The sequence below is a fragment of the Panthera uncia genome, chromosome C2 (genome assembly GCF_023721935.1).
Source record: "Panthera uncia isolate 11264 chromosome C2, Puncia_PCG_1.0, whole genome shotgun sequence".
Classification (NCBI taxonomy): domain Eukaryota; kingdom Metazoa; phylum Chordata; class Mammalia; order Carnivora; family Felidae; genus Panthera; species Panthera uncia.
Window position 1 is genome coordinate 5,519,416 of NC_064810.1, and position 23,480 is coordinate 5,542,895.

Below are 23,480 nucleotides of genomic sequence, written 5' to 3' on the forward strand. Positions count from 1 at the left end.
TTATGTTCCCAACTTTCTTTACCTCCATAAAGACTACACAGCGGCCCCTAGGACTTCTGTGGCATTTTCCCCTGCTGTCTTGGGAAGCTTGTTCTCAGTCGTCCCCCCCAACCTGCTGTCCTGTTTTCAGTGAGTCCCCGGCTGCTGGGAGCCCCGGGAAGCCCCGGCTGGTTGCCGCCACTGACGCGATCCCATTGGGTACTCATCTAATCAGAAACCTGTTAGAGGAACTCCAGAGCCCAGCCCTGTCTTGTCTCCAACAGCCCCAGAGAATTGTCCAGTAGGAGGGCTCTCCCCACCAAACACAATAGACACACTTTCAGGTGCATTTTGTGAAGCAGTACATCTTCCCAAGGATGCCCGTCTTTCTCGGTCCGGACACCTGTGGCAACAAGTGAGCCCTGCCAGAGGCACAGCATGGGCCCCACCCCCAGCCGTCACCATGCCCGCTCCCACCATACTTCACACCCACGCTCCCAGGCACAAGTGTGAGCACACGCAGGCACGCAGAGCCCTGTCTCTCCTCTTGCCACCGTTCTGCGCGCTCCAACTCGATCCTTGGTGAAGGAGCTGGCGCAGGGAGACGGGATGGCCCTCAGTGGTACGTCGTGCCTTCCCCGAGCGCCCCGGGACGCTGAACGTGAGATTCGGCTTCTGTACCAGCTTCCCACCTGGCAAAGCTCCAACGACAGCAAGATTCAGTAGCTCAGGGCTCCTGCCATCTGGGGCCCCAAGGCCAGCATCCAACCCCCTGCTCTTGACCCTGTGGACCATCCTCTCCTCCCTGCCCGGGGAGCCCCTCCAGGGCGTGTGAAACCATTTACTTGCAAGGTCCTCAGGGGAAGATATGTGATAGCAGAGAAGCCAGACAGCTTCTCCAAATTGCAGGTCTTGGGAATGATCCTAGCAAGTAGCACATCACAGGGTGAGGAGCTCCGGGAGGTGGGGGAGACCAGAGGGCCACCTCTCCCCACGGAGCCACACGGGCGCAGAGAGAACGGCCGCAGCGGGGGCGGAAGTGGGAGCGTCCCCTTTGGAGTTGTGAAACGCACCTGCTGAGCACAGCTGAGTGACGCACGCCAAATGCTGATGCACCACCCACCCCCTTCTCGTTCTCCCGGGTGAGTCATAATTCCCCTGGGAAGCTGCGGACCCTTTGACACTCCCATCAGAAGAGGAAAACGCACTCTCCAGGTATGGCAAAGAGCGGACGTCTCATTGCCGCAGAAAGCCTCCTCACGGAAGCACCGTGTTTCAGCTCCAACTCTTAAGGGATGGAGAACACAGACAGCTGCCCTGCAGTCACCTCTAGCTCTGGGTAACTTCCCAGGTTAATCTAAGGGGAGACAGGAAGCAGACACTTTAATCACGCTTCGTAACTCCATTTTATTACAACATCGAGGAAAACAGGTGCAGGAGGAACGATGCTAGAGATCAACAGAGATGAAGCCACTCACAGCTGCATTGTCTACACCTTCCTATCAGGGAATAAATATCACGGGTCTCTGTACATGCATTGCAGGTCGGGTGTGCATGTGTGTATCGTGTGCAGATGAATTCTCTCTAGGGTGATGTTCTTTTAACTTCTTTGACAGATGATGGTTGAATTCGGTGTCTTCTGGCAGACTAGGAGGGGGCTCTCCCGCTAGGACTGGGACCCAGCCTTTTTCTTCTGGAATTTTCTGAACTGAGACTGAATGGCCACCGCCGCGCGTTCTGTCTCTGGCGCATCCATGTCAATGTCAAATTCTTCTTGAACTTTCTTCTGCCCGTCTGTAACAACAGAAAACACAAGCATCAGGCGGTCACTGGGCTGAGAGCCGGAGGGCGGACAGCCGTCCGTCCACCGTGAAGCACACACCCACCACCCCCGCCCCACGCGCACGACCCCTGGTTTGCAAGGGCTCCTGATCCCCATCAGAGCCCAGAACGGGCTGTTGTCTGGCTGCCCCAACTCTACACCTGTCAGAGACCGCAAAACTCAAGAACACAGTCCCAACCTCTCCGACATTTTCTGTACCCGATCTTCTGGGTCTCGTGGCCGTATTTTACAGTGTTAAAAATATTAGCTGTGTTTTTACTGTTTCCTGATGCCTCACGGAGATACAGTTTTAATAGTGCCACAGATATTGACCCAGTGGACGACTGACGTTCACAAGAGCTCCGGGTTAAAGTCACTGGGTTTCTGTGTATACTTGGATTGTCAGTGACATTGCTGATTGGATTAGGACTTTTGTCTTCATCATAGCTGCCAACGGATGACCGCATCTGACCTTCACAATTTGGCCACACTTCCACAGGTTTTACGTTTTGTTCCATGGAGGTACACTTAGCGGTGTGTTTGCTATGCCAGAAGGCTTTAACTAATTCACACTGTAATGATCGCAGAAAATAGGATATAAGCCAAAGCAAAGTGAACACACAGGCTTTTGTGCTGAACATCAGCTGCCTTCTAGCCAAATATAAAAACGAATAAATAAATAAAATCCTCCAGTCATAAAAGGGAAGAATCTTTACAACTCCTTCAATCTGATGAAAGTTAATCACAATTGCCAAGGTAATTTTTAAATCTTTTTTTAATATTTATTTATTTTTGAGAGAGAGAGAAAGAGAGAGAGAGCACAAGTTGGGGAGGGGCAGAGAGATAGGAGGACAGAGGATATGAAGCGGGCTCCACACTGACAGCACAGAGCCCAACGTGGGGCTCGAACTCACGAACTGTGAGATCATGACCTGAGCCGAAGTCGGACACTCAACCGACCAGGTGCCCCAAGGCGTCTTTTTAAAAAATATACAGGCCTAGGGGCGCCTGGGTGGCCCAGTCGATTAAGCATCCGACTTCGGCTCAGGTCCTGATCTCGAGGTCCATGAGTCCAAGCCCCGCGTCGGGCTCTGTGCTGACAGCTCGGAGCCTGGAGCTGCTTCGGATTCTGTGTCTCCCTCTCTCTCTCTGCCCCTCCCCTGCACATACTCTGTCTGTGTCTCAAAAATAAATAAAGCATTATTATATATATATAAACAGGCCCTGGGCCCCACTCCAGACTCGGGGTTGCACTAGGAAGAGACCCTGGTGGCAAAACCAAGTCAAGTGCGTCAGTAGCCCTGGGGGAGGACCAGACAGCCCTACTTTATACAAGGCTCTCAGGTGGTTGTAAGATGCAGGCAAAGTTGAGACTCAACCACTCTGTCCACAGACGAAGTGCAGAATAAAGCCCTAGAGTTGGCTCGAGGCGGAAATGGGGACACGACCCACCCCACAACACCTCACTGCCACCTGGACTTGTACCTGGAGCCCAGCAGTGTGCTGGGCTCATCCAGCTTGGAATGGGAATGTCAGAGGCATTTGAGGAAGGAGAGAAAGCCCCAGCCAGGTAGCAGGGACAGGGTTCTATTCCTGACTTTGTCACCAGGCAGCCCGAGTTCATCCATTCACTCACTTCCTCTCTCCGTGACTTTGGATAATAATGTTCAGGCAGCACCCTGACAAAGTGGAGGATATGAGATTCCTTTCAAGTGAACCAGGTTTGTTCCCCCCTGCCTGCTCGTTCTCTCTCTTAGGTGGATGACAGACGGATAGATAGATAGATAGATAGATAAGTAATAGATAGATAATAGATATAGATAGATAGATAGATAGATAGATATAGTAGGTAGGTAGGTAGGTAGATAGATGATAGATAATACATAGATAAGAATATAAATATACATGAGTTGCCCCTTATTTCAAGTGCATCTGGTTATGTGACATTTCCTTTGCAGACCCTTCAGCAGGTTCCTGTCAATTTTACCAGAGACTAAGCAGTTTCTGCTTAGATCCCTCCAGTCTCAACTCTATCTGGGAGGAGAGGCCACTGGCTTTGCAAGCCTTGCCAGACTGATTGGTCTGTGACCTCAATCAGTACAACTGTTTTCCTCGATCCCAGATTGGCTGCCGATGTCCACGACAGCAGGGAATGTGAAGAGCCCCAGTGTCCAGGGAATATTTGGGGGCCATCTTTTTCTAACCCACAAGAGCCCAGATGATACGGAGGCACACATGGGTTTGTCTTGTGCTGCATCGAGTAGCCATTCATATCTCAAAGGACGTTGCAGGAAATCTACTAAGATTAGGGCCTCCGGGCAGGGCAGGAGTTCCCTGAGGCTCATGTCAGGACCTTAAACGTGTTCCATTAACATTATCGCATGAGCCCGGGATGGGACAGTGTCTGGCAAACCTGAGCTGTGACCCGCTGCAGCTGACGTGCTCCCAGAAATGGACCCTCTGCACCAACCAGAGCGGTGATAACACCTTCAGCCCTAGGACTTGTCATAAGACGGCTCAGGTCCCCACATCCTCTTTCTCCTCAAGGATCCCCAGCATCTGGTGTGTGGTGATCACAAAGTGGGAGACCAGCTCTCCTTCAAGGGGATGTGGAAGGCCTTTCGGTCTTAAAACACTGCAACCTGAAGCCTTTGAACGGCCTGACTCATCTGTCCCCTTAACAATAATGAAGAAAACAGCAATATTATTTTTTGGCAAACGACAAAGGAAGGTGTGGAAAATGAGGTATATTTAGGAGCTGCACGAGACTGTGAAGATGGGCCATAAAAATAAATTTCACAATCTCATCTGAAACTAATATCTTCAGCCAAAAGTGATTTATACATTCCTCCCTATTTGGGAAAATATTATAATGTTTAAAGAAGAAAGCATGACTATTTCAGGAATGGTTACTGAGTAGAGTCAAGCATCCCCTGGGGAAGGTCTGATACTCTTACTCCTTCCACCGAGATTTGTAAAGCGGGGGAGGGGGGCCCAGAATGCCGTGGGGAAGGAATAATTAGTTACATTTGGTGCCACAGGGTTCATTGCAAATGATGCAAATGATGCAAATGATCCGTGTGGTCCTAAGACTAGGGAGGCACAGCTCTGAGCGCCCCAGATTCAGCAGGAGCCGAGGGATGGTGGGGGGAGGGCGTCCGGAGGCACCACAGCCCTCAGGGCCACTCCGCGTCTGCAAGCCTCAAGCCCTGGAGAAACCAAGTCACGGAGCTGCTCCAGAAGGTCTCCTTCCCACCCTCCAGATGATGGGGACAGCAACAGGGTACAGGTGGCTGTGTGAGCGCCTCCCTTCCCCATCGCTCAGGGGCAGCACCAGGATCCTATTCTGCTGCTCGGAGAGAGGATTTGGTCCACGTCTGCGGGGGAGGTGGAGTCGGGGGGGGGGGGGGACAGGAAGTGCCGACACACCCCAGCCCTGCACCCCACATTATGGCTCCTCACACGCAATCACTACCTTGTTCTTTCTCTCCTCCCTGCTTTGTGGTCCCTCGTCCTACGACAGCCTGAGCTCCATGAGGTCAGGGGCGTCATCCGCCTTGTTCCAGAAGCTCACACAGGGCCAGCACATAGTAGGTGTTCAGTTAGTGACCGCTGATTGCAAGTGAGTCTGGTAATGAAGAGGACAGGTCGCTGTCCGGGGCTGCCTCTATCTCAGGACTACACGAGTCGGTCGCCCTCAGCGGTAACCGTCTCCTCTCCACTTCTACCTGAACTCGAAAGGGGGGAGGCTGGGAGGCGCTACGGCAAAGCCTCCAGGGGGCCAGCTGAGGGGCACCGTCCACGGATGACTTGTGCACAAGTTGGAAAATGGGGCCACGTTGGAGCGACATGAGGAAGCATCGTTTGTGGGGGGTGGGGGCTTGCCGCAGGGAATGGTCAGGGCCTGGGCAGACAGAAGGACTCACAGGCATTCAGGGGTGAGCTCTGGGTGGGCTCTGTGCCTAGAACAGGGCCTGGCATCAGCACCTGGCCAAAGAATAAAGGAAAAGCAGCCTCAGGCAGGCAGTGGCCTCCAGCCTTCTCTGGGCTAAGGCTGACTCCCTCCCAACCCCCAGGTCCTCCTGGTCCCGTGAGGCAGCTGCCGGAAGCAGGGGTCGTGGGTCCAGGTAGAGTGACTTGGGGGTATGTCCCACTGCTCTGTGACTCTCATGAAGGTTCATCGCCTCACTGGGCCTCGGTTTGCCCATCTCCGAAACGGGAGAGGTAAAATCATCTTTAAAAGCCACTGGCACCCGGCCACCGGTGTTCTGTGCAGGTCAAGGCCACGTTGCAAACTGAAGCGCTGGCCCAGTGAGTGGTGTTGAGCGGGACACGCCAGAGCTCAAAGCAGGTGGAGGGGGGTGTGGGCCGTCACATGGCTTTCCAGCCACCAGGCCCTGCACCCGCTCAGACCTTCAGTTGTTGGGGCCTCATGAGGAGGCGAAGGGAACGAATGCCTTCCAGCAGGGCCGGCCACGCGGCGGCGAGGCGTCAGGCCCTCCCCAGCCTCTTGGATGGCAGCAGGCGTTTGCTGGGCTTGTCGCCTCATGTCCTCGCTCGGCAGGGCAGCGGAAGGCCCAGAGGCTGTACCAAAAGACAGGTGCAGCCCACACTCAGCTGATTAAACGTAAACCTGCAGTCCCCAGTCTCCGTCGCTAGGGGGCACTGCGGGCGCCCGCCCCCGTCGGCTCGGCTTCTCTCTCGGGAGGGACAGATCTAAATGGCAGCTGGCAAACGTGTGCCGTTCTCATCTCCAGGCCACCCTGCAGCCGTTCCCCGGATTCTTCCACGTGTCCCTTCATAAAGACGTGCGCCTGCTCCCCGCTGGGCCGGGTGGGCTCCCTGACATGCTTCTCTAGGATCCCTGTCTAGGGAGCAGACAAAAAGGCATGGTGACACCCCACCCCCACCCCCGTCCCTGACAGCGGCTTTCCACCAGCGGGAGTGAGCAGTGTTTCCCCAGAACACTCTGTAACCTGCCCGCTGCTGCATGGTCGTTGTTATTCCTGTGCGTCCGGGGTTCTGGAATCTTAGCGTTTCTGTGCGTCCCTCTGTGAAGAAGTTCTGAGGCTGGCCGGGAGAACGGTCAAGAGGTTATTCATACCAATTAGCTGGTTTCATATAAAAAGCTAGTGGTGAGCAAGCAACTCCCCTGGGGAAGGGGAAGGAACCCAACTTTCTGACCGTGTAGCTCACGAGCCCCCCCATAACTGCAACGTCCTGTGAGCCCAGGTGGGCCAGGAGCCACCCCCCCCCACCACGCCCCCCGCCCCAGCCCCACAGGTTTCACCCAGTTCTGCCAGCTCATTACCCAGCAGCCTTAGTCTCAAAGGTAAGGGTCCTGGGCCATTACTGTCTACTCTGTTATGCACCTTCTCTTCCATTTACCCCCTCTCCAATCCGTGCGTCCACCCGTCTTCTCTCCCCCACTTCCCTCTCAGAGCAAGGAGCACAGCGCAAAACAGTCCCAAACAACCGGGCTTCTCTCCCTGGGCAGAAACCTCATCACACACCAAGACACGACACAGAGCCCAGCCGACGGCCAGCAACGTGAGCGATCACGCTCCCCCAGGCTCAGGAGCCTCGTGTTTCAGTGCTGCCGTGACCTCCCCTCCCCAGGAAACAACCCAGTGCTATTCAGATAGACTCTGCACTGCCGTGGATATCTCTTACGCTATTTTCCTGAAATATTGCCTTTTCCCTGCAGACACCGAGATAGGAAGTAGGCCTGCTATTTTGGATTTTACGATGCCATAAGAGAGACGGTCAGGCAGCCGTTCTTAAGACGTCATGGTAATAAGAGCCACTCTTCAGTGAGCATTAAACAGGTCCTCCCTCATAGATTTAAGTGGGTTTTCTTTTACAGATCATTTGATGGCAAATGTAAAACAGAGAATCATAAATATAAAGGGAAGGAGCTATACCAGTTCAAGACAATCCCGAATGAATATCGCCAAGTCTCTGCTGTTGCCATGAAAATCTGTCGAAGGGGAAAATGGGTTGACATACTATGATCCCGTTTTTGCGTGCATCTATTCTAACTTTTTTAATGTTCATTTGTTTTTGAGACACAGAGAGACAGAGCATGAGCAGGGGAGGGGCAGAGAGAGAGGGAGACACAGAATCCGAAGCAGGCTCCAGGCTCTGAGCCGTCAGCCCAGAGCCCGATGCGGGGCTCAAACTCACGGACCGCGAGATTGTGACCTGAACTGAAGTTGGATGCTTAACCGACTGAGCCACCCAGGCACCCCAAATGTTCATTTATTTTTGAGTGCTAGACAGAGCATGAGCAGGGGAGGGGCAGAGAGAGAGGGAGACACAGAATCCGAAGCGGGCTCCAGGCTCCGAGCTGTCAGCACAGAGCCCGACGCGGGGCTCGAACTCACGCACCGTGAGATCGTGACCTGAGCCGAAGTCTGACGCTTAACCGACTGAGCCCTCCAGGCGGCCCACGTGCATCTATTCTAGTAAATGCAGAACGAGCGCTAGAGTAAGTGGTCATCAAGTCAGGGCCACGGCCCATCAGCAGGTGCTTACTGAGCACCTGTGTTAGTCTGCAGGGTTGCTACAAAGTAGCCCAGACCACACAGCTTAGATGAGAGACGTTTGTTCTCACTCAGTTCTGGAAGCTGGAAGTCCAAGACGAACGTGTCAGCAGGCTTGGTTTTTCCTGAGACATCTCTCCTTGGCTGCCTACCGTGTCCTTACATGGTCTGGCGTCTCTTCGCCTTCTTAGAAGGACACGGGTCAGACAGGGTAAAAAACTGCGTTTTAATTTTTTTTTTTTTCAACGTTTTTTATTTATTTTTGGGACAGAGAGAGACAGAGCATGAACGGGGGAGGGGCAGAGAGAGAGGGAGACACAGAATCGGAAACAGGCTCCAGGCTCCGAGCCATCAGCCCAGAGCCTGACGCGGGGCTCGAACTCACGGACCGCGAGATCGTGACCTGGCTGAAGTCGGACGCTCAACCGACTGCGCCACCCAGGCGCCCCCAAAAACTGCGTTTTAAAGTAATCACCGTGTTAACGTCCTCATCTCCAAATACAGCGTCATTCTGAGGCACTGGGGGTCAGGGCTTCTGCATATGAATCTGGGGGGACACAACTCAATCCAAAACACCAAACCTAACTTTGGGTTCTATAGGTTCTAAAGTAGCTTTGTATTCTTTCCCTTGGCTGGCTTCTGTCTTCTCAAGAGCTGCAGGAAATGTCCACTGTCCCCATTTTACGAAGGGGCAGTGACTATAACATGCCTCTCCCGAGATCACCTTGTGAGTGCTGGCGAAGGGCTGATTCGGAAGCCCAGTCTCGCTCCAAATCTTGTTTTTAATCTGCAGTGTTGGTTACTTTCAGATTCTTAGAGGCCAGGATGACAGCCGTTTGTACGGACCAGTTCATTTTGCTTAGGGGGAAAGAAAATCTTAAATGGTCCAACTTATACACATGATGCAGTCAACCAGTTTGCAAAATCTGCTTGTTTAGTGGGCAGTCCAGGGGGAATTTACACCGAATTTCATCATTCAGCAAAGGGTCTCAAATGCCTAGTGTGGGTCCATCACCGTTCCAGAGGCCGAGAGAAAGAGCAAAGAACCAGCCCCAAACCCTGCCGTCTGCCGTCTTGGGGGAAGACAGAAAATAAGAAGGTAAATGCACAAATAGTAATGGAATTTCATAAATTCCAAGAATACAATGTGCGTGCGTGCATGTGTGTGTGTGTGTGTGTGTGTGTGTGTGTGTGTGTGTGTTACAAGGTCAGGTAAGGCGTCTGGGAAAGACACAGGGTTGGGGGAGGAGGCCTGTCCCCAAAAATAGCCTAAGACCCATCTGCCCGGGAGGGAGGGGCGGCAGGGGCCCTCGGCTGCCAAGAAACAACTCGTTTTGAAGAATTATTCCCCATCCGTGCATTTGCAATCTAAGTCGCAGACGTCAAATAATTAGCATAAATTCTTTAGAAATTATCAGACACGTAGTCATCCAGAGCATAACAGATCTATTCCTGGATCCTGTGACAGCCCAGGATCTGATTAAAAGTTTGAAATTCAGCATCGTTCAAAAATATATCACGCTAACCCCCATGCTGGATCGAAAGAACTCTTAAATACATTTGTTCCTGAGTTTATGATGATGTACAGTCATTGCCTAGAGGTACTAGCAATAAGTCGTGAACACGGGCTTGCACACGCACACACGCACACTCATTTACGTAGATATAACTCCCCGTACTTGAAGGGCTATTTTACAGAAACAAATTACCTCCTAAGTCCTAATCCTGTAGGTCAGAAATTTGCGCATAAGCAGTAAATTGGGATATAAGTGTCCTGAGTAGGAGTTTGCCTTAAGGAGATGCAGCTCAGAGCCTACTATAAAAGGACCTAGGTTTTAGCACACCATAAAGAAATAACAGCCACTTAACCTAAGTGTGCCTTGCAAATGGGGTATTAGAATACTAAGGTTTTTAGAATGCCCTACCTTCTTTCAAAGAATAATAGTAACTTGGAAAGAATTAACACCTGTCCATTGTGTTACCCTTGATGTACTTAAGCTAACTGATCCAGGGCGACTGTGGGCTCCCAGGGCCTCTCAGTGGGCTCTCCGCCCTCTCCCGCACGGGGGGCCACCTACCTATTGGTCACGGACAGCCAGTGTGGCTTCCTTCCGAAGGACACAAACCCAGGCCTTCGAGGCAGGGAGAGCAAAGAGACGAGCCAGAAAACCAAGCAAAGATTGGAAACTGTATCCCTCAAGCTTCAAGCTGAATCAAACTCCTACCCAGAGAACAAAGCACCTGGCGTTAGGGAAGGGTAACGTACTCCCCTCCCAAAAATAATAAAGATAAATTTGTACCCCTAGTTCAAACAAATGCTAGCATCAAACATCCATCTTATGAAATGACAATTAAAAAAAAAAAAAAAAAAAACAGTGACAGCATGTTCTTTCAAAAGCTGGGGGGAAAGCCAGTTCGTCCCGAGTTAGAGCAGCTCCCCCCACGCCGTGGCTGGGCAGGAGCATGGAACCCCAGCAAGCCGGGGCCGGAGCTCTGAGCTCCAAGCCGTTTCTCGTTCCTGCCCACTGGCTCAGGATTTATTGAACAGGGGCCACTGGTGCGGAGAATTGCAATTTTCCAGGTCTTGGCTAAGCAGCGGAGATTAATGAGCAAGGGCAAGGTCAGGCATTAGCAGCAGCCGGAGAGGGGGCTTTCTGCATCTGTTGTGTTCTCACGCGGGATAAACACCCATTTCCCGCTTCTTCCAACTTTCCACACTACGTTAGCACCTTTTTGGTACTTACAGCTTTTTCTCCAAGACCGGGAAATTCTCTCTTGTCCTAAAATAGAGGCATTCAGAAACCCACAGTCTCCATTATTCAAAATGGGCTGTTGTTAATGCAAAGCCTAATTTGGCCGGCTGAAAATGACAGCCTCGGCTTCAGTTACGCGGCTGCCCCGGCCCCTACCTCCATACGCCCTGCTTATATAAGATGACTACCCGGCCGGGGCATTTAAGTAATCACATGGGTGCCCATATGTGCTGCTGAGATCAAATTTTCTCCAAAACCCATTAAGCCTACGAGGAGCACAAACAAGAAGATATAAATATCACTGAAAACACTAACTTTTCTACTGGAAAGGCAAAATTGTTCCTCATTGTATTAGTCGGCTGGGGCTGCGTAACAAAGTAATACAGGCTGGGAGCCTAAACGATACAAATGCATTTGCTCACAACCTGGAGGCTGGAGCTCCGAGACTGAGGTGCCTGCAAGGTTTTGTTCCTCTAAAGCCCCTTTCCTGGGCATGCCGACCGCACCTACTCCCCCTGTCCTCACATGGTCACCCCTCTGTGTGCGTCTGTGTCCTGATCTCTTCTTGTAAGAACACCAGTCGTGTTCTTAATCAGTTGTGACCTTAATTCTCTCTTTAAAGATGCTGTCTCCAAATACAGTCACGTTCTGAAGTACCAGGGGTCAGGGCTTCATCATATGAATTGGGGGGGGGGGGCACCATTTGGGGGGTGGGGGACACCAGCCCATAGCACTAGACAAAATGCCTACATTTTCTAGGGGGAAAAAAATGAAGACAGGCCGATGAGGTATGATGAGAGAGCTATACCGGGGAGAGCTCAAACTCCAATTCCAACTGATTGAAGAATGTGGCCAGATTGGCCTTGCTGAGGTTCAAATGCTCCCCCCGTGTTTGAAACGGGGATGACGAGGAATTGAGACTTGGTGGCCTCTCAAGATGTTTAGAGGGACAAGGAGAAAGTGTGCACAGGCCTGCTTGGTAATGTATAAAGAACATTACAAGTGCAGGGCTCCTGCACGCAGACTGGCTCCCCCAATACCCTCTCTTCCCACCCACCCCCTCCAGCACAGATGCTGAGAAGCTGGAAGAAATCCATTCCCAGATGGCCCGGGAGTAGGTCCCCCCCCCCCCCCCGCCCCCTCCCCAGGCTTAGGGCCAGGAGGCAGGTGCAATGTGTCAGTCTCTGAGAAGGCAGAAGTGAGCCCTGGGGGGTTGGCAAACAAACCCAGAAAGCCCCCACAGCTGGTAAGCACGGAGGCAGAGGCTTCGGGTTTCTCCGGGGCAGCCACAGGGACATCGGCTGGCCTGTGTCTACGCCCCAGTGAGGCTTCTGCCGGAAAAACTTGCATGCGGTTGGGTGTTTCTGGATGCACTGTTCTGGCTGTGCGTGGGACGGGCTGGGGTCTCTGCTGCTCAGAAATGCCGTAAGGCGCTGATACCCTGTAATAAGCCCCTTCTACTGAATCTACGAGTGTATTCTATTCTCTGTGCCATCGTCTGCTGTGAGCACCCCTAGTTCACATGGGGGCAGGGAAAGGATGGGGGCGTTCTGTAAGGGGGTCACCCCCTGTGTGTTTAGGGATCGGAGAGCAGGCTTTCATTTCATTCGCATAGGAAACTTTTTAGTGCTTACTGGAGAATCGCCTGAATAAAGTGGGCAAATGAGAGCCCTTTAGGATAACACAGGAAGTGTCTCTTTCCTCTTCTGAGCACGTGTGAAGAATGACAATTCCTTCCCAGGAAACAGCAGCTAACTTCCCTAACAGCAACCCCCTCAGAAAAGCCACAGTTTGCCTTCCTTCACATGCTGACAAAGAAAAATGACTTCAGGCAGGTTGGGAGGACGGAGAACAAACGAGCCATCCATCACCTTAGACCAGCCCTCCAAGCAAGCCAGCCAGATAGGTAGGTGCTCGAGAAACTCCGTGAGCAGAAATGTATCGTGGCCGAGTCTGCTCCTGGCCTCCACCTGTCCCCTTTTCCTTAGTTCTCAACCCCTGATTTAAAGCTGAGTACATAATTACCCAGAACTAGGTTTCCAGCCTCCTTGCTGTTGGGTGTGGCCATTCAGCTAAGTTCTGGCTGACGTGACGTGGGTAGGAAAACAGAAATCTCCTTTAGAGAAAGCTGACAGTCTTTGCCCTTTTCTCTTATTCCTATCTGCTTTCTGCTAGCTGGAATGCAGATGCAATGGCTAGTGCTCAAGCAGCCACGTGGGGCCCTGAATTAAGAGTCTTCTGCTGAGAATGGCAAAAAGTAATACAAATGTTTGATGCTCCTTGAAACTGCACTGACTGCCCTCAAGTACATACCTTTTATATGAGATCGAAATAAACTTTATTATTTAAGCTGTTGCTGTTTTAGGATTTCAGCTTCTTGTAGATGAACCTTATCTACTTACACATATATTATAAAAGCACATAATCATTTGAATTCATTTCAGGCTGATAACATAAACTCAAATATATATCACTGTGCATGGTATGGCTATATTTTTCCCCTTAACTATATGCTTTTTCTTCTGATGTGTACATCTGTCCAATTTCTGATATGGATAGCCATTCCTTTACAGCACTTAATACTTTTTAAACCTCAGGATTCGGGGGCGCCTGGGTGGCTCAGTCGGTGAAGTGTCCAACTTCAGCTCAGGTCATGATCTCATGGTTCATGAGCTGAAGCCCTGCATCAGGCTCTGCGCTGACAGTGCAGAGCCTGCTTGGAATTCTCTCCCCCCCCCCCCCACTCATGCTTTCTCTCTTTCAAAATAAATGAACTTTAAAAACCAAATAAACAAATAAAACCTCAGGATTTTTACAGAAATATGTCTCTATTTGGCAACTTTTGCCAACCATTACTCACAGGCTTTCTTACTTTATGGCTTGTGCCTTCCCCTTCCAGCTTGTGAAAGTATGCAACTTGAAATGCTTGAACAGATAGGAAAGGAACGTGAGTTTTCCTTACTCAGGGTTTAGCCGACACCCTTCATTCTGCTCCGGGCCCATTTTTTCTTCTTTCGGAGCTTTGGGATATTAGTGGTTTTTCCTTTCCTTTATATTACCTGGTTTTACCATTTCAGAAGGGTGGGATCTTGTTGGGATCGTTTGCCCCTAGCTGCTACGCTTCCAAGTTTTAAAGGATTAAATTCTGAAGATGTCAGCACCATGGAGAATTTTACAAAGGTCTCCAGGCTTAAATCGAAAGAAAATGCAATCATAATTACAGGACATCTTCAAGAAGCCTCAGAGAAGCAGCTCACCTCATTAATTTAGAAACCTGACTTGAGCGCATTGAGTGTGCTGACTCCCCTCGCCCGTCATTCCAGAGGAGTTGCCTTTGGAGAGAAAGAAGGGGCTAAGCCAGATGGATCGCCTTCCAGACTCAGTGAGGCTCAAAGAGGTCTATGGACCAGACGAGCCCCAGGCTTACGGAGCAGCAGTGAGGACAGAAAGAACATTCCATGCACACCGGAAAGAGACCGACATTGCATTCAGACTTTGCACTGTGGGTCTCTTTTCCTCCCCTTTGCACCACCAGGTGCTGCCTGGTGAGGGATGCCTTCCTCCAGCCGTGCGCCAGCAGCTGGCTTCGGCCCTGGCAGACGTAGCTCTGTTCTTCCTGGACCCCCACGGGCTGCACCGTCTCACTGGACACATTCCCATCCTGGCTCTCGGCCCTGCGTCTCTAATCTGGGTGGACAGGCGTTCTCCTGCGTGGATTTTCAGGGATTGCAAGCTTCCTTAGATGCACAGGACTCTTGGGCAGATGCGTCCGCTGCGTGTCCAGAATTTGACTTTGGGGGCGACGCTCCAGACGGCAGCTCGGAAGGGGGTCTGGGAAGCACAGCCAGAGTCAGGTGCAGTCAAGCCACTTCCCACCGCCGCTGCTTAAAGTCTCAAACTTGAGGCTGCCGCCAACCTTGACTCCCCATCTGGTCACACATCATGCACCTCACTTCACTCTGCACCTCTCGTTCACGGCGAGAAGGAGAAAAGCGGGATTAGACGCGACTATCCGTGTCCCCGACTTCCCGTATTTTAAATACCCTTCACACATCCTGAATGTGACCACGCGTTCCACGTAGGAATACCCTACCCACAGGGATGGCATTTGCACTGGGGTGTGACCCTCTCTTGTAAGTGTGCGTAAACGAAGACGGGCGCTGGGTTCCAGGAAACGCCCGTTGTGGATTTAAACTCCTTGCACGCTGGTGTCCTGCCCCCACAAGCCTGCTCTTCCACATTCCTCTACGTATGTTTGACACGTCGCTTCTATTTGCTTTTTTTTAATGACACTTGTCTTAAGAGTTCATGGCCGAGTACTTGCTGATTCGGCGGAAACAGCTTTTCAGAGGTGAGTCACTTTAAGCTTTGGATTTGTTATTCTCCTTACCGGGAAGATGGGCTCACATATTGGTAAAAAGAGAATAAAATCAAATATCCAAGAAGGAATGAGGTTGTGCGGTCTGGACCAAGCAGGTGAACCACATGTGGTACCCAGACTCGGAAGGACTAGCCAACAGGAGAGCTTCGGTTTGAGTTTTAAGCGTTGTTTAATAACAATGTTCTGACAACTCATCTCAAGAAGAAATGGAATTAGAAGTGAGTCCCCAGGTAGTGGTGAAGTTCTGAGGCTCCAGGCGTCTCCCCTACTGGTTTAGGTGGGCAAGCGCCTGGGAAAAATTCAGATGTGCACTGTGCTTTGGTCCAACAAGCCATCACCACTGTTTAATCAAGGCTTTTATTTTAATGTTTACTTTTGACAGAGAGAGAGAGAAAGAGCATGAGCGGGGGAGGGGCAGAGAGGGGGGGAGACACAGAATCCAAAGCAGTCTCGAGGCTCTGAGCTGTCGCACAGAGCCCGACGCGGGGCTCGAACTCACAGACTGCGAAGTCATGACCTGAGCCGAAGTCGGACGCTCAACCAACTGAGCCACCCAGGCGCCCCTACTCAAGGCTTTTTATGTGACACTGGGACAGGACAGTCATCAAAGTCCCCTCCCCGCCAAGCAGAAGTCCTTACGGACCAAAAGTAAAGCAGAGTATTTTTATTTCAAGATTTCCAGAAACAGAGAAATTTCCAGTGTGTGGCAACATGATCCAAACTTACTCAGTTTCTAAAGAGCTTAAAAAAAATAAAAAATTAAAAATATTAAAAATTAAAAAATTAAAAATAAAATTTTAAAAAAATCATTTTTCAAAGGACCGGCACTCAAATGACATCCCTTGAAGTACTCTGATTATCGACACAGGTAATAGAAGCATTTCTGTCTAGATCAAAAATTTAAGCAGTGATAAAATCTCCATTTTTAGTTCCAGTGGCTCAAGGGAACATTAATGCAGGCTGATATCACGGAACTGATACGGGAAACCAATTTAGGCAGAACATTAGGGGAAAATGTCTAACATCAGTCTGGCCGAGGACGGGAGTGTTCCCGGGAGCTGTGGCATCTGATCTCTCACTAAAGTCATTGCAAGCTGAACTGAGGAAATAACACACCGGGGATATATTTTGCCAGCTGTGGATGGCCAGGGTGACCTAACAGGCTGCTCCCATCCCAGATATGTAATTGGCAAGGTTTTATGGTTTTGTTCAGCTTTGAGGTGTGTGAACAGAATGAGACTGCACACTTTATCGGCAGGTGGCTGGCCACGTCTTTTAAGACACTATTCTAACCTTCCACCGGCTAATCTCGCTCATAATTTCTAGATCATAGCTCAACTCCTCCACGCATGGCTGTCCTTTAAAGTGTCAGTGGGGGGCGTCCTGGGGGGCTCAGTCAGTTGAGCGTCCGACTTCGGCTCAGGTCATGATCTCCCGGTCCGTGGGTTCGAGCCCCGCGTCGGGCTCTGTGCTGACAGCTCAGAGCCTGGACCCCGCTTCGGATCCTGTGTCCCCCCTCTCTCTCCACCCCACCCCTGCTTGTGCTCTGTCTCTCTCTGTCTTTCAAAAATGAATAAACATAAAAAAAATTTTTTTTTTAAATAAAGTGTCAGTGGGCTGGGTTTATGGAAAATGCCAGTGAGACATTTTTCAACACGTAGCTGCAACTCCATATCCAAGTTGCCAGGATCTGGGGGGATACTCGTCGGCAAGCCCGTGCACGATTCCAGTAATGCGTGGCACCAGGCAGCATTGCCTAAACCCACAAGTGAAATGGTTACAAAGGTTCAAGAGAAAACTGGCATACTTTCTGGCTACAACACCGCGTACACAGTTTAATTTCACGGGTAGCAGGAAGGCTGACAGCAACCGCTTTATGTGCCCAGGCGTGCCCATTTAGCCCTAGGAGGCCACCCACTTCTTTTGTATCCCTGTGATGAGTGCACCCTTGCCGTCTACACCTGCCCGCACCAGGAAGCTAGTCACTGGTCATGCAGCCTAACTACAAACCCGAATGCACGCCGTGGAAATGTCCCAGGAAACAAGCCCTCTTTGTGTGTTCTGCAGAGAGCCATGTGGCACGGCGGTCCGTCCAAATCAAAGAACAAATTCTCCCATTTTGTGCAAATGGTTATATAGTTGCTATCACATGTTCACAGCTGGCAAAAACCCTATTCAGATTCTGCTCGTTGTACTTGCTTTCCCCTCTACTGCTCTACCAAGAAATAGCATCAGGTTTCTCCTTGGGACTCGCAGGCAATATTCCCTCGATGGGTGCAGAAAATAAAATCCAAAGGACCCAAGCAGCCTCTCGGGTCCCAGAAAGGGACAGCCGTAGGATCATAAAGCGTTAAAACTAGGCAAGAGGCTAGACACGACGCTGTCCCACAGTGAGGAATGGGACCCGAAAGGTGGGAAACCGTTCGCCACAGATGAACCACCAGCCAATGGCCGAGCCACAAAGGGCAGGGACAAGAAACGGATCCACTCTTCGCCCGTTCCTTCCTGAGCAAACCGAGACTTGAACGTGGTTTTCTTGCCAGACCGTGCAGCCAAGCAGGTTCACCAGCACTGCAATCGGGGCAACAGCCAAAAAGCAAAGAAAAACCTAAAAACGAGCCGACTAAAACATCAAAATTCTGCGGAGATGGTGGCACGGTCATGGCCAATTCACGGATGAACCCAGCAACACTTCGGTGCTAAACGTTTCTCTATTTTCTCCTGAAGTTCCTATGAAATCATTGAATGCCACTACCTGGGAGGAACATTTAGGGAACTCTTTGTGGCCAGAAAATCAATATGATCTACAACGCACATCTTCATGGGCTGTTTCTGATGCCCCAGACCGTTGGCAAAGCGCACCGTAGGAACGCTTGCTTTATGGACAGGTGAGAAATTGCATTTGGGGGAGTGCACCTGAGTTCAAACTGCCTAAAGGTTTATGTTTGCCTTGAAACTCCAAAGCTCTAAAATCTCAGAAAGATCAGAGCCCAGAAGACTCATCGACGCCATTCTGATCAGCACAGCTAGTGATTCTGTGCCGTGGGTAATGAGTTCTGCCGTGTTCAAAGGTCAATCTTCTTACACTTAGGTCTGTGAGCTTATTAGGATGGGAGGAGTCTAAAGGGGAAATTACTTTGCTCACATCAGCACCTACCCAGGAAAGCCTCTCTCTGACACCCAAGGACCCTTTGCTTTCTAAACGAATGCTGGAGCACAGTTCAATTTTCAATGATCTTCAGGGTCTAGGACAGTGGAACGGTAGAGAGAGAAGAATGTGTTTTAGAAATATTGAAGAGGCCGCTTGCCAAGCACAAAAATGGCATCAAGCTTCCATTTCGCATTATCGTAAATTACTGGAAGGAGTATCCTCATAAACGTCGTGAAGGAGGCCGTATCTCCGTCTTCTCATTTCCTACTCCTCACCCCCCTTCTGGGTCTATGGAATCAATGCATCTTTCAGCCAAGTGTTGGTCTACTCAGTTCCACATCCCAACAGGAAAAAGGAAAGTAGCCTCTGGCACAGGATGGCAAGAACTGTTAGGAATCCCAGATTAGGAGAATCAACTACTCAGTTATTTTTTTTTTCTGGGGGAGGAAGGGAAATATAATTTTTTTTTAAATTTTACTTGAGAGAGAGAGAGAGAGAGAAACAGCGAGGAAGGGGCAGAGAGAGAGGGAGACAGAGAATCCCAAGAAGGCTCCGAGCTGTCAGCACAGAGCCCGATGTGGGCTTGAACTCACGAACTGGGAGATCATGACCCGAGCTGAAGTTGGTCACTTCATTGACTGAGCCATCCAGGTGCCCCAGAAATATAATTTTTTTTAATATCTCATTAAATTAAATCTAGTGACATGCAAATAGCCTTCTCAAACACAAGCAACAATCTCTGTTAAAAATAATAATAATAAAGGGGCATCTGGATGGCTCAGTTGGTTAAGCATCCAACTTTGGCTCAGGTCACGATCTCACGGTTAGTGAGTTCGAGCCCCACGTCGGGTTCTGTGCTAACGGCTCAGAGCCTGGATCCTGCTTCGGATTCTGTGTCTCCCTCTCTCTCTATCCCTCCCCCACTCACACTCTATATGCCTCTCTCTCTCTATCAAAAGTAAATAAACATTAAAAATTTGTTAATAAAACATAATAATAAATATGCCTTCAAATTAATATTGGAAAAAGCAAAGTTTACAGATAATTACATTTTATTTTATTTTATTTTATTTTATTTTATTTTATTTTATTTTTAAGTAGACTCCAATGCAGGGCTTGAATTCATGACCCTGAGATCAGGACCTGAGCTGAGGTCAAGAGTCGGATGCTTAACCAACTGAGACACCCTGGCGCCTCAAATAATTACATTTTAAATTCAACGATCCCATAATATTGGTCACCTTTTTTTCTCTTGAACATTCAAAGGATGGTTTACATTAAGAGGCTCAAATCCTCATATCTGTGGGAAATGGCCTTCCCCGACATGCCTGAAGGAACAATCCTGCTGGCCACGTGGGGGAAGAGAAGGAGGAATATCTTGGTTCTGGTTGGCACTTAATTAAAAGGAGGAGATGGTGTTTCTCATATTTCCATATTTCTTAAGCAACTGATCTTGCAGTCACAAGTTTGAAGTTTAATTCAAGGTTCCAAAACTCAGGACTGCAAGAGGGACTAAATGAAAGCGACCTGCAGCCGATCCCTCTCCAGGACAGTGAAAGCACACCTCAGCATTTGCCTCTGGAATGTTCCCAGGCCAGACCTCCTGGGCAACACCTGGGGTCACTGGCAGCCCCCCTTCTCCCCACTTTTCTTGTGGCTCAGGGCAGCTGGGTGCAGTGGGAGGCAGCTTTTCTGGAAGCCTTCGGTTTGTGGCTTCCAGCCCCAGATCCCTGGAGGTGCCTGACCACGCCCCACCCCTGTTTGGTCTCTGGGGGCCCCAAATCCCAAGAGGCTGAAACCGCGGTCCCTCCCTCCTGCCCTGATAAACCTGACTTTGGGAGGGGGTGACGGTGCCCCCTCTGCGTGTGCACACACACACACACACACACACACACACATACACACACCAGCCTGGCTGCATTCCTGTTAAGTTCTCCTCCCCAGACTTTGGCCACCTCCCTTTGCTCCTGAATGACACCTGCAGGGGTCTGTGGTGTCTTCAACTGACTCCCTGGAAAACACTAAACTTTACAGGACAGCCTAACTGATCTTTGAAAATAGATCTGACATCTTTCCTTCCTTTAAAAATACTAAGCCAACCAATGACACCATACAGTTAAAAGGCTAACATCAATAGCCGGTCTTTCTTGCTTGCTTGTTTTTTTGTTTTTTGCTTTTTCTGACACCAATCCAGAATTCGTATGCAAAAGTCCTGCCTGTTTTGTCTGTGTAAAGCTTCAATCACTTACCTTTTTAATTGGGGAAGACTGAAAGGGGAACAGATGACCCGGCCCCAAGGTTCGGTGAGGAGAGTGCATGGGCAAAGACACAATGCCGTCTTTCAACCTTGGCTCCTCGGATTTGCCCTCCCCGCTTCCCTGCTTTTCCTGACCATCGTTCTGTGGCTTTGGTTGGGTTCCTCCAACGGTGGTAGTACAGGCCGTCAGAAGACAGAAAGAGAGAGATCTGGGCATTGATCTCCTTGCCTCCTTCTCTGCCAGGGTTGCCAGATAAAATACGGACTGCCCGGTTAAATTCGGACTTCAGATAAACGATGAAAAAAATGTTCAGTCTAAGTATGCCCCAAATACTGCGTGGGGCATACTTATACTAAAAAAAAAATTTTTTTTTTTTTTTGCTTATCTGACACTGAACTTTAACCGAGCATCTCGTATTTTTATTTTTAAATCTGGCAACCCTACACGTCTGCAAAGCTGTTGCAGCTCAGGTACGTCCACCAACAGAAGAACACAGCCCCCATCAGACTGCCTCTTCGGACAGCATCTTCTCTGGATGCTGGTGCCTCCTGTCAGGCTCTGCCACTGCCCGTCTGAGGTTCTAAGTCAACTATCCTGTGTGGCTTTCCCTGAACCCCGCAGACATCTTTGCAAACAGCCCCTTCCTAGTTGATGCTCCTCAAGTTACTCAGGGGCGGGGTGCACCCCCCCATTCCCTCCCAGGACCACGGCCCGCGTGTTTGTCACTAAGGACTTCTGGCCCCATTGTCCCAGCATTGCTGTTTCAAAATACGCCTTCACCCGTTCTGATCCCAACATACAGCACACGGCAGGTGCTGAGCAAATACTCTGAATGCATAAAAGAAGCTAGAGTTGACACTGTTTCGCGACATCCCTTTTCTGGTTTGTAAGAACCTCAAGGCCTGCATCCAGAAGAGATTACATTCCTACCAGCAAGAACGGAACACAATCCAGAATTGTGTCTGAAGAAGCAGGGGAGAGGAGAAGCAGCCAACGGGTTAGCGAGGACGAGAGGTTTAGGCATGTGACAGTTAACTACTGTCCCCAAGTTTAACAGCGTAAACTCAGGAAGTGTTTATTCTGCCCACCGGGTCCATGGGCTCAACTGGGCACTTCTTGCGTGGAGTCGTCCATGGGGCTGCCGCCAGATGGCCCTGGGGCTGGGGTCCCCTGGAGGACCCTCACTGCACATCTGGCAGTGGGGCTGGGAGAACCCGCACCGTCACTGGCTGGTTGGGCATGTCACCAAGCCACTGCTCCACGTGTCTAGCTCAGGCTTCCTCACGACATGATGCTTTCAGGATACAGGACATCTCACACGCCAACTGGCCTCTCCCACAGCAAGTGTTCCCAGAGAGAAAAAGTGGAAGCTGCCAGTTTCTTAGGGCCTGGGTTCAAAACCCCCCATGCATCCCGTCTGCTGCCTGCTGCTGGTCGGAGAGGCCACACGGGCCCGGATGTGAGAGAAGGGGACTCAGAACTCCCTCTCCCTGAGCTAAGACTTCATAGCCATCTGTGATCCTCTACAAAGTACCATGCAAAATCAGAAATCATCCATAATTACAGCCAGTGTACAAAGTGATCCAGGAGTATTCACCAAGTGCATTAAAAAGTAAGGAAAATAGGGGTGCCTGGGTGGCTCAGTCGGTTAAGCGTCCGACTTCAGCTCAGGTCATGATCTCCGTGAGTTCGAGCCCCACGTCGGGCTCTGTGCTGACGGCTCAGAGCCTGGAGCCTGTTTCAGATTCTGTGCATCCGTCTCTCTCTCTCTCTCTGCCCCTCTCCTGCTTGCTCTTTGTATCTTTCTCAAGAAGCAAATAAAAATCAAACTTAAAAAATAAATAAATAAATAAATAAATAAATAGACCCAGAGGGTCGCCAGGGTGGGTGGCTCAGTCAGTTAAGCGTCCGACTTCGGCTCAGGTCATGATCTCACAGTTCATGAGTTCGAGCCCCGTGTCAGGCTCTGTGCTGACAGCTCGGAGCCTGGAGCCTGCTTCGGATTCTGTGTTTCCCTCTCTCTCTGCTCCTCCCCCGCTCATGCTCTCTCTCTCTCTCTCTCCTTCAAAAATAAATAAAAACATTTTTTTTAAGTTAAAAAAAAAGAAAGTGCCAGAAAGAAAATGTATTATAAAATGAATGATACATATTTACCGGTTTTAAAGAAAACAGTCTGTATGCCCCCACCCCCCGCCTCGAGGTCGGCCTCACAGCCAGGCAACGTGTGTAGGGCCCCCATGCTCAGCAGGGTGATTTAATGCTCAGCTTGGTAATTTCTGAACAAGGGGGCCATGTTTTCATTTTTCCCTACACCCTGATGTTGGTGGGTCTCTCCTTCGCCGAGAGTGAGAAAGGAAAGGAGGTAGCAATCCACGAACAACCAGGAATGAGTTTGCTAGGTCTGGTGGTCCAGAGCACAGGGCTGGGTGAGCTGGTGAACAGGACAGCGTTTGCTCTCCCGACTCCTCCAAAAAAGCCAGGGCAAAGCCTCTGCCCTCTGCCACAGTGACTCTGCCCGTCTGCTCCACTAGGTTTTAGCAAAGGGGGGAAAAAAAAAACAAAAAACGTTATCACATTTTTGAAGTAACTTT

The 23,480-nt window shown here is 50.3% G+C and overlaps 1 protein-coding gene across 1 annotated transcript in view; it reads right to left on the minus strand.

Annotated features, from left to right (window-relative positions):
- Positions 1-1,500: 1,500 nt before the first annotated feature.
- Positions 1,501-23,480, minus strand: part of PCP4 (Purkinje cell protein 4) — a 60,506-nt gene continuing 38,526 nt past the window's right edge. Inside the window, exon 3 of the mRNA XM_049627854.1 lies at positions 1,501-1,773. Within this exon, the coding sequence (XP_049483811.1) occupies positions 1,646-1,773 (128 nt within the window). The 3' untranslated portion in view covers positions 1,501-1,645. The remainder of the gene's footprint in view (positions 1,774-23,480) is intronic.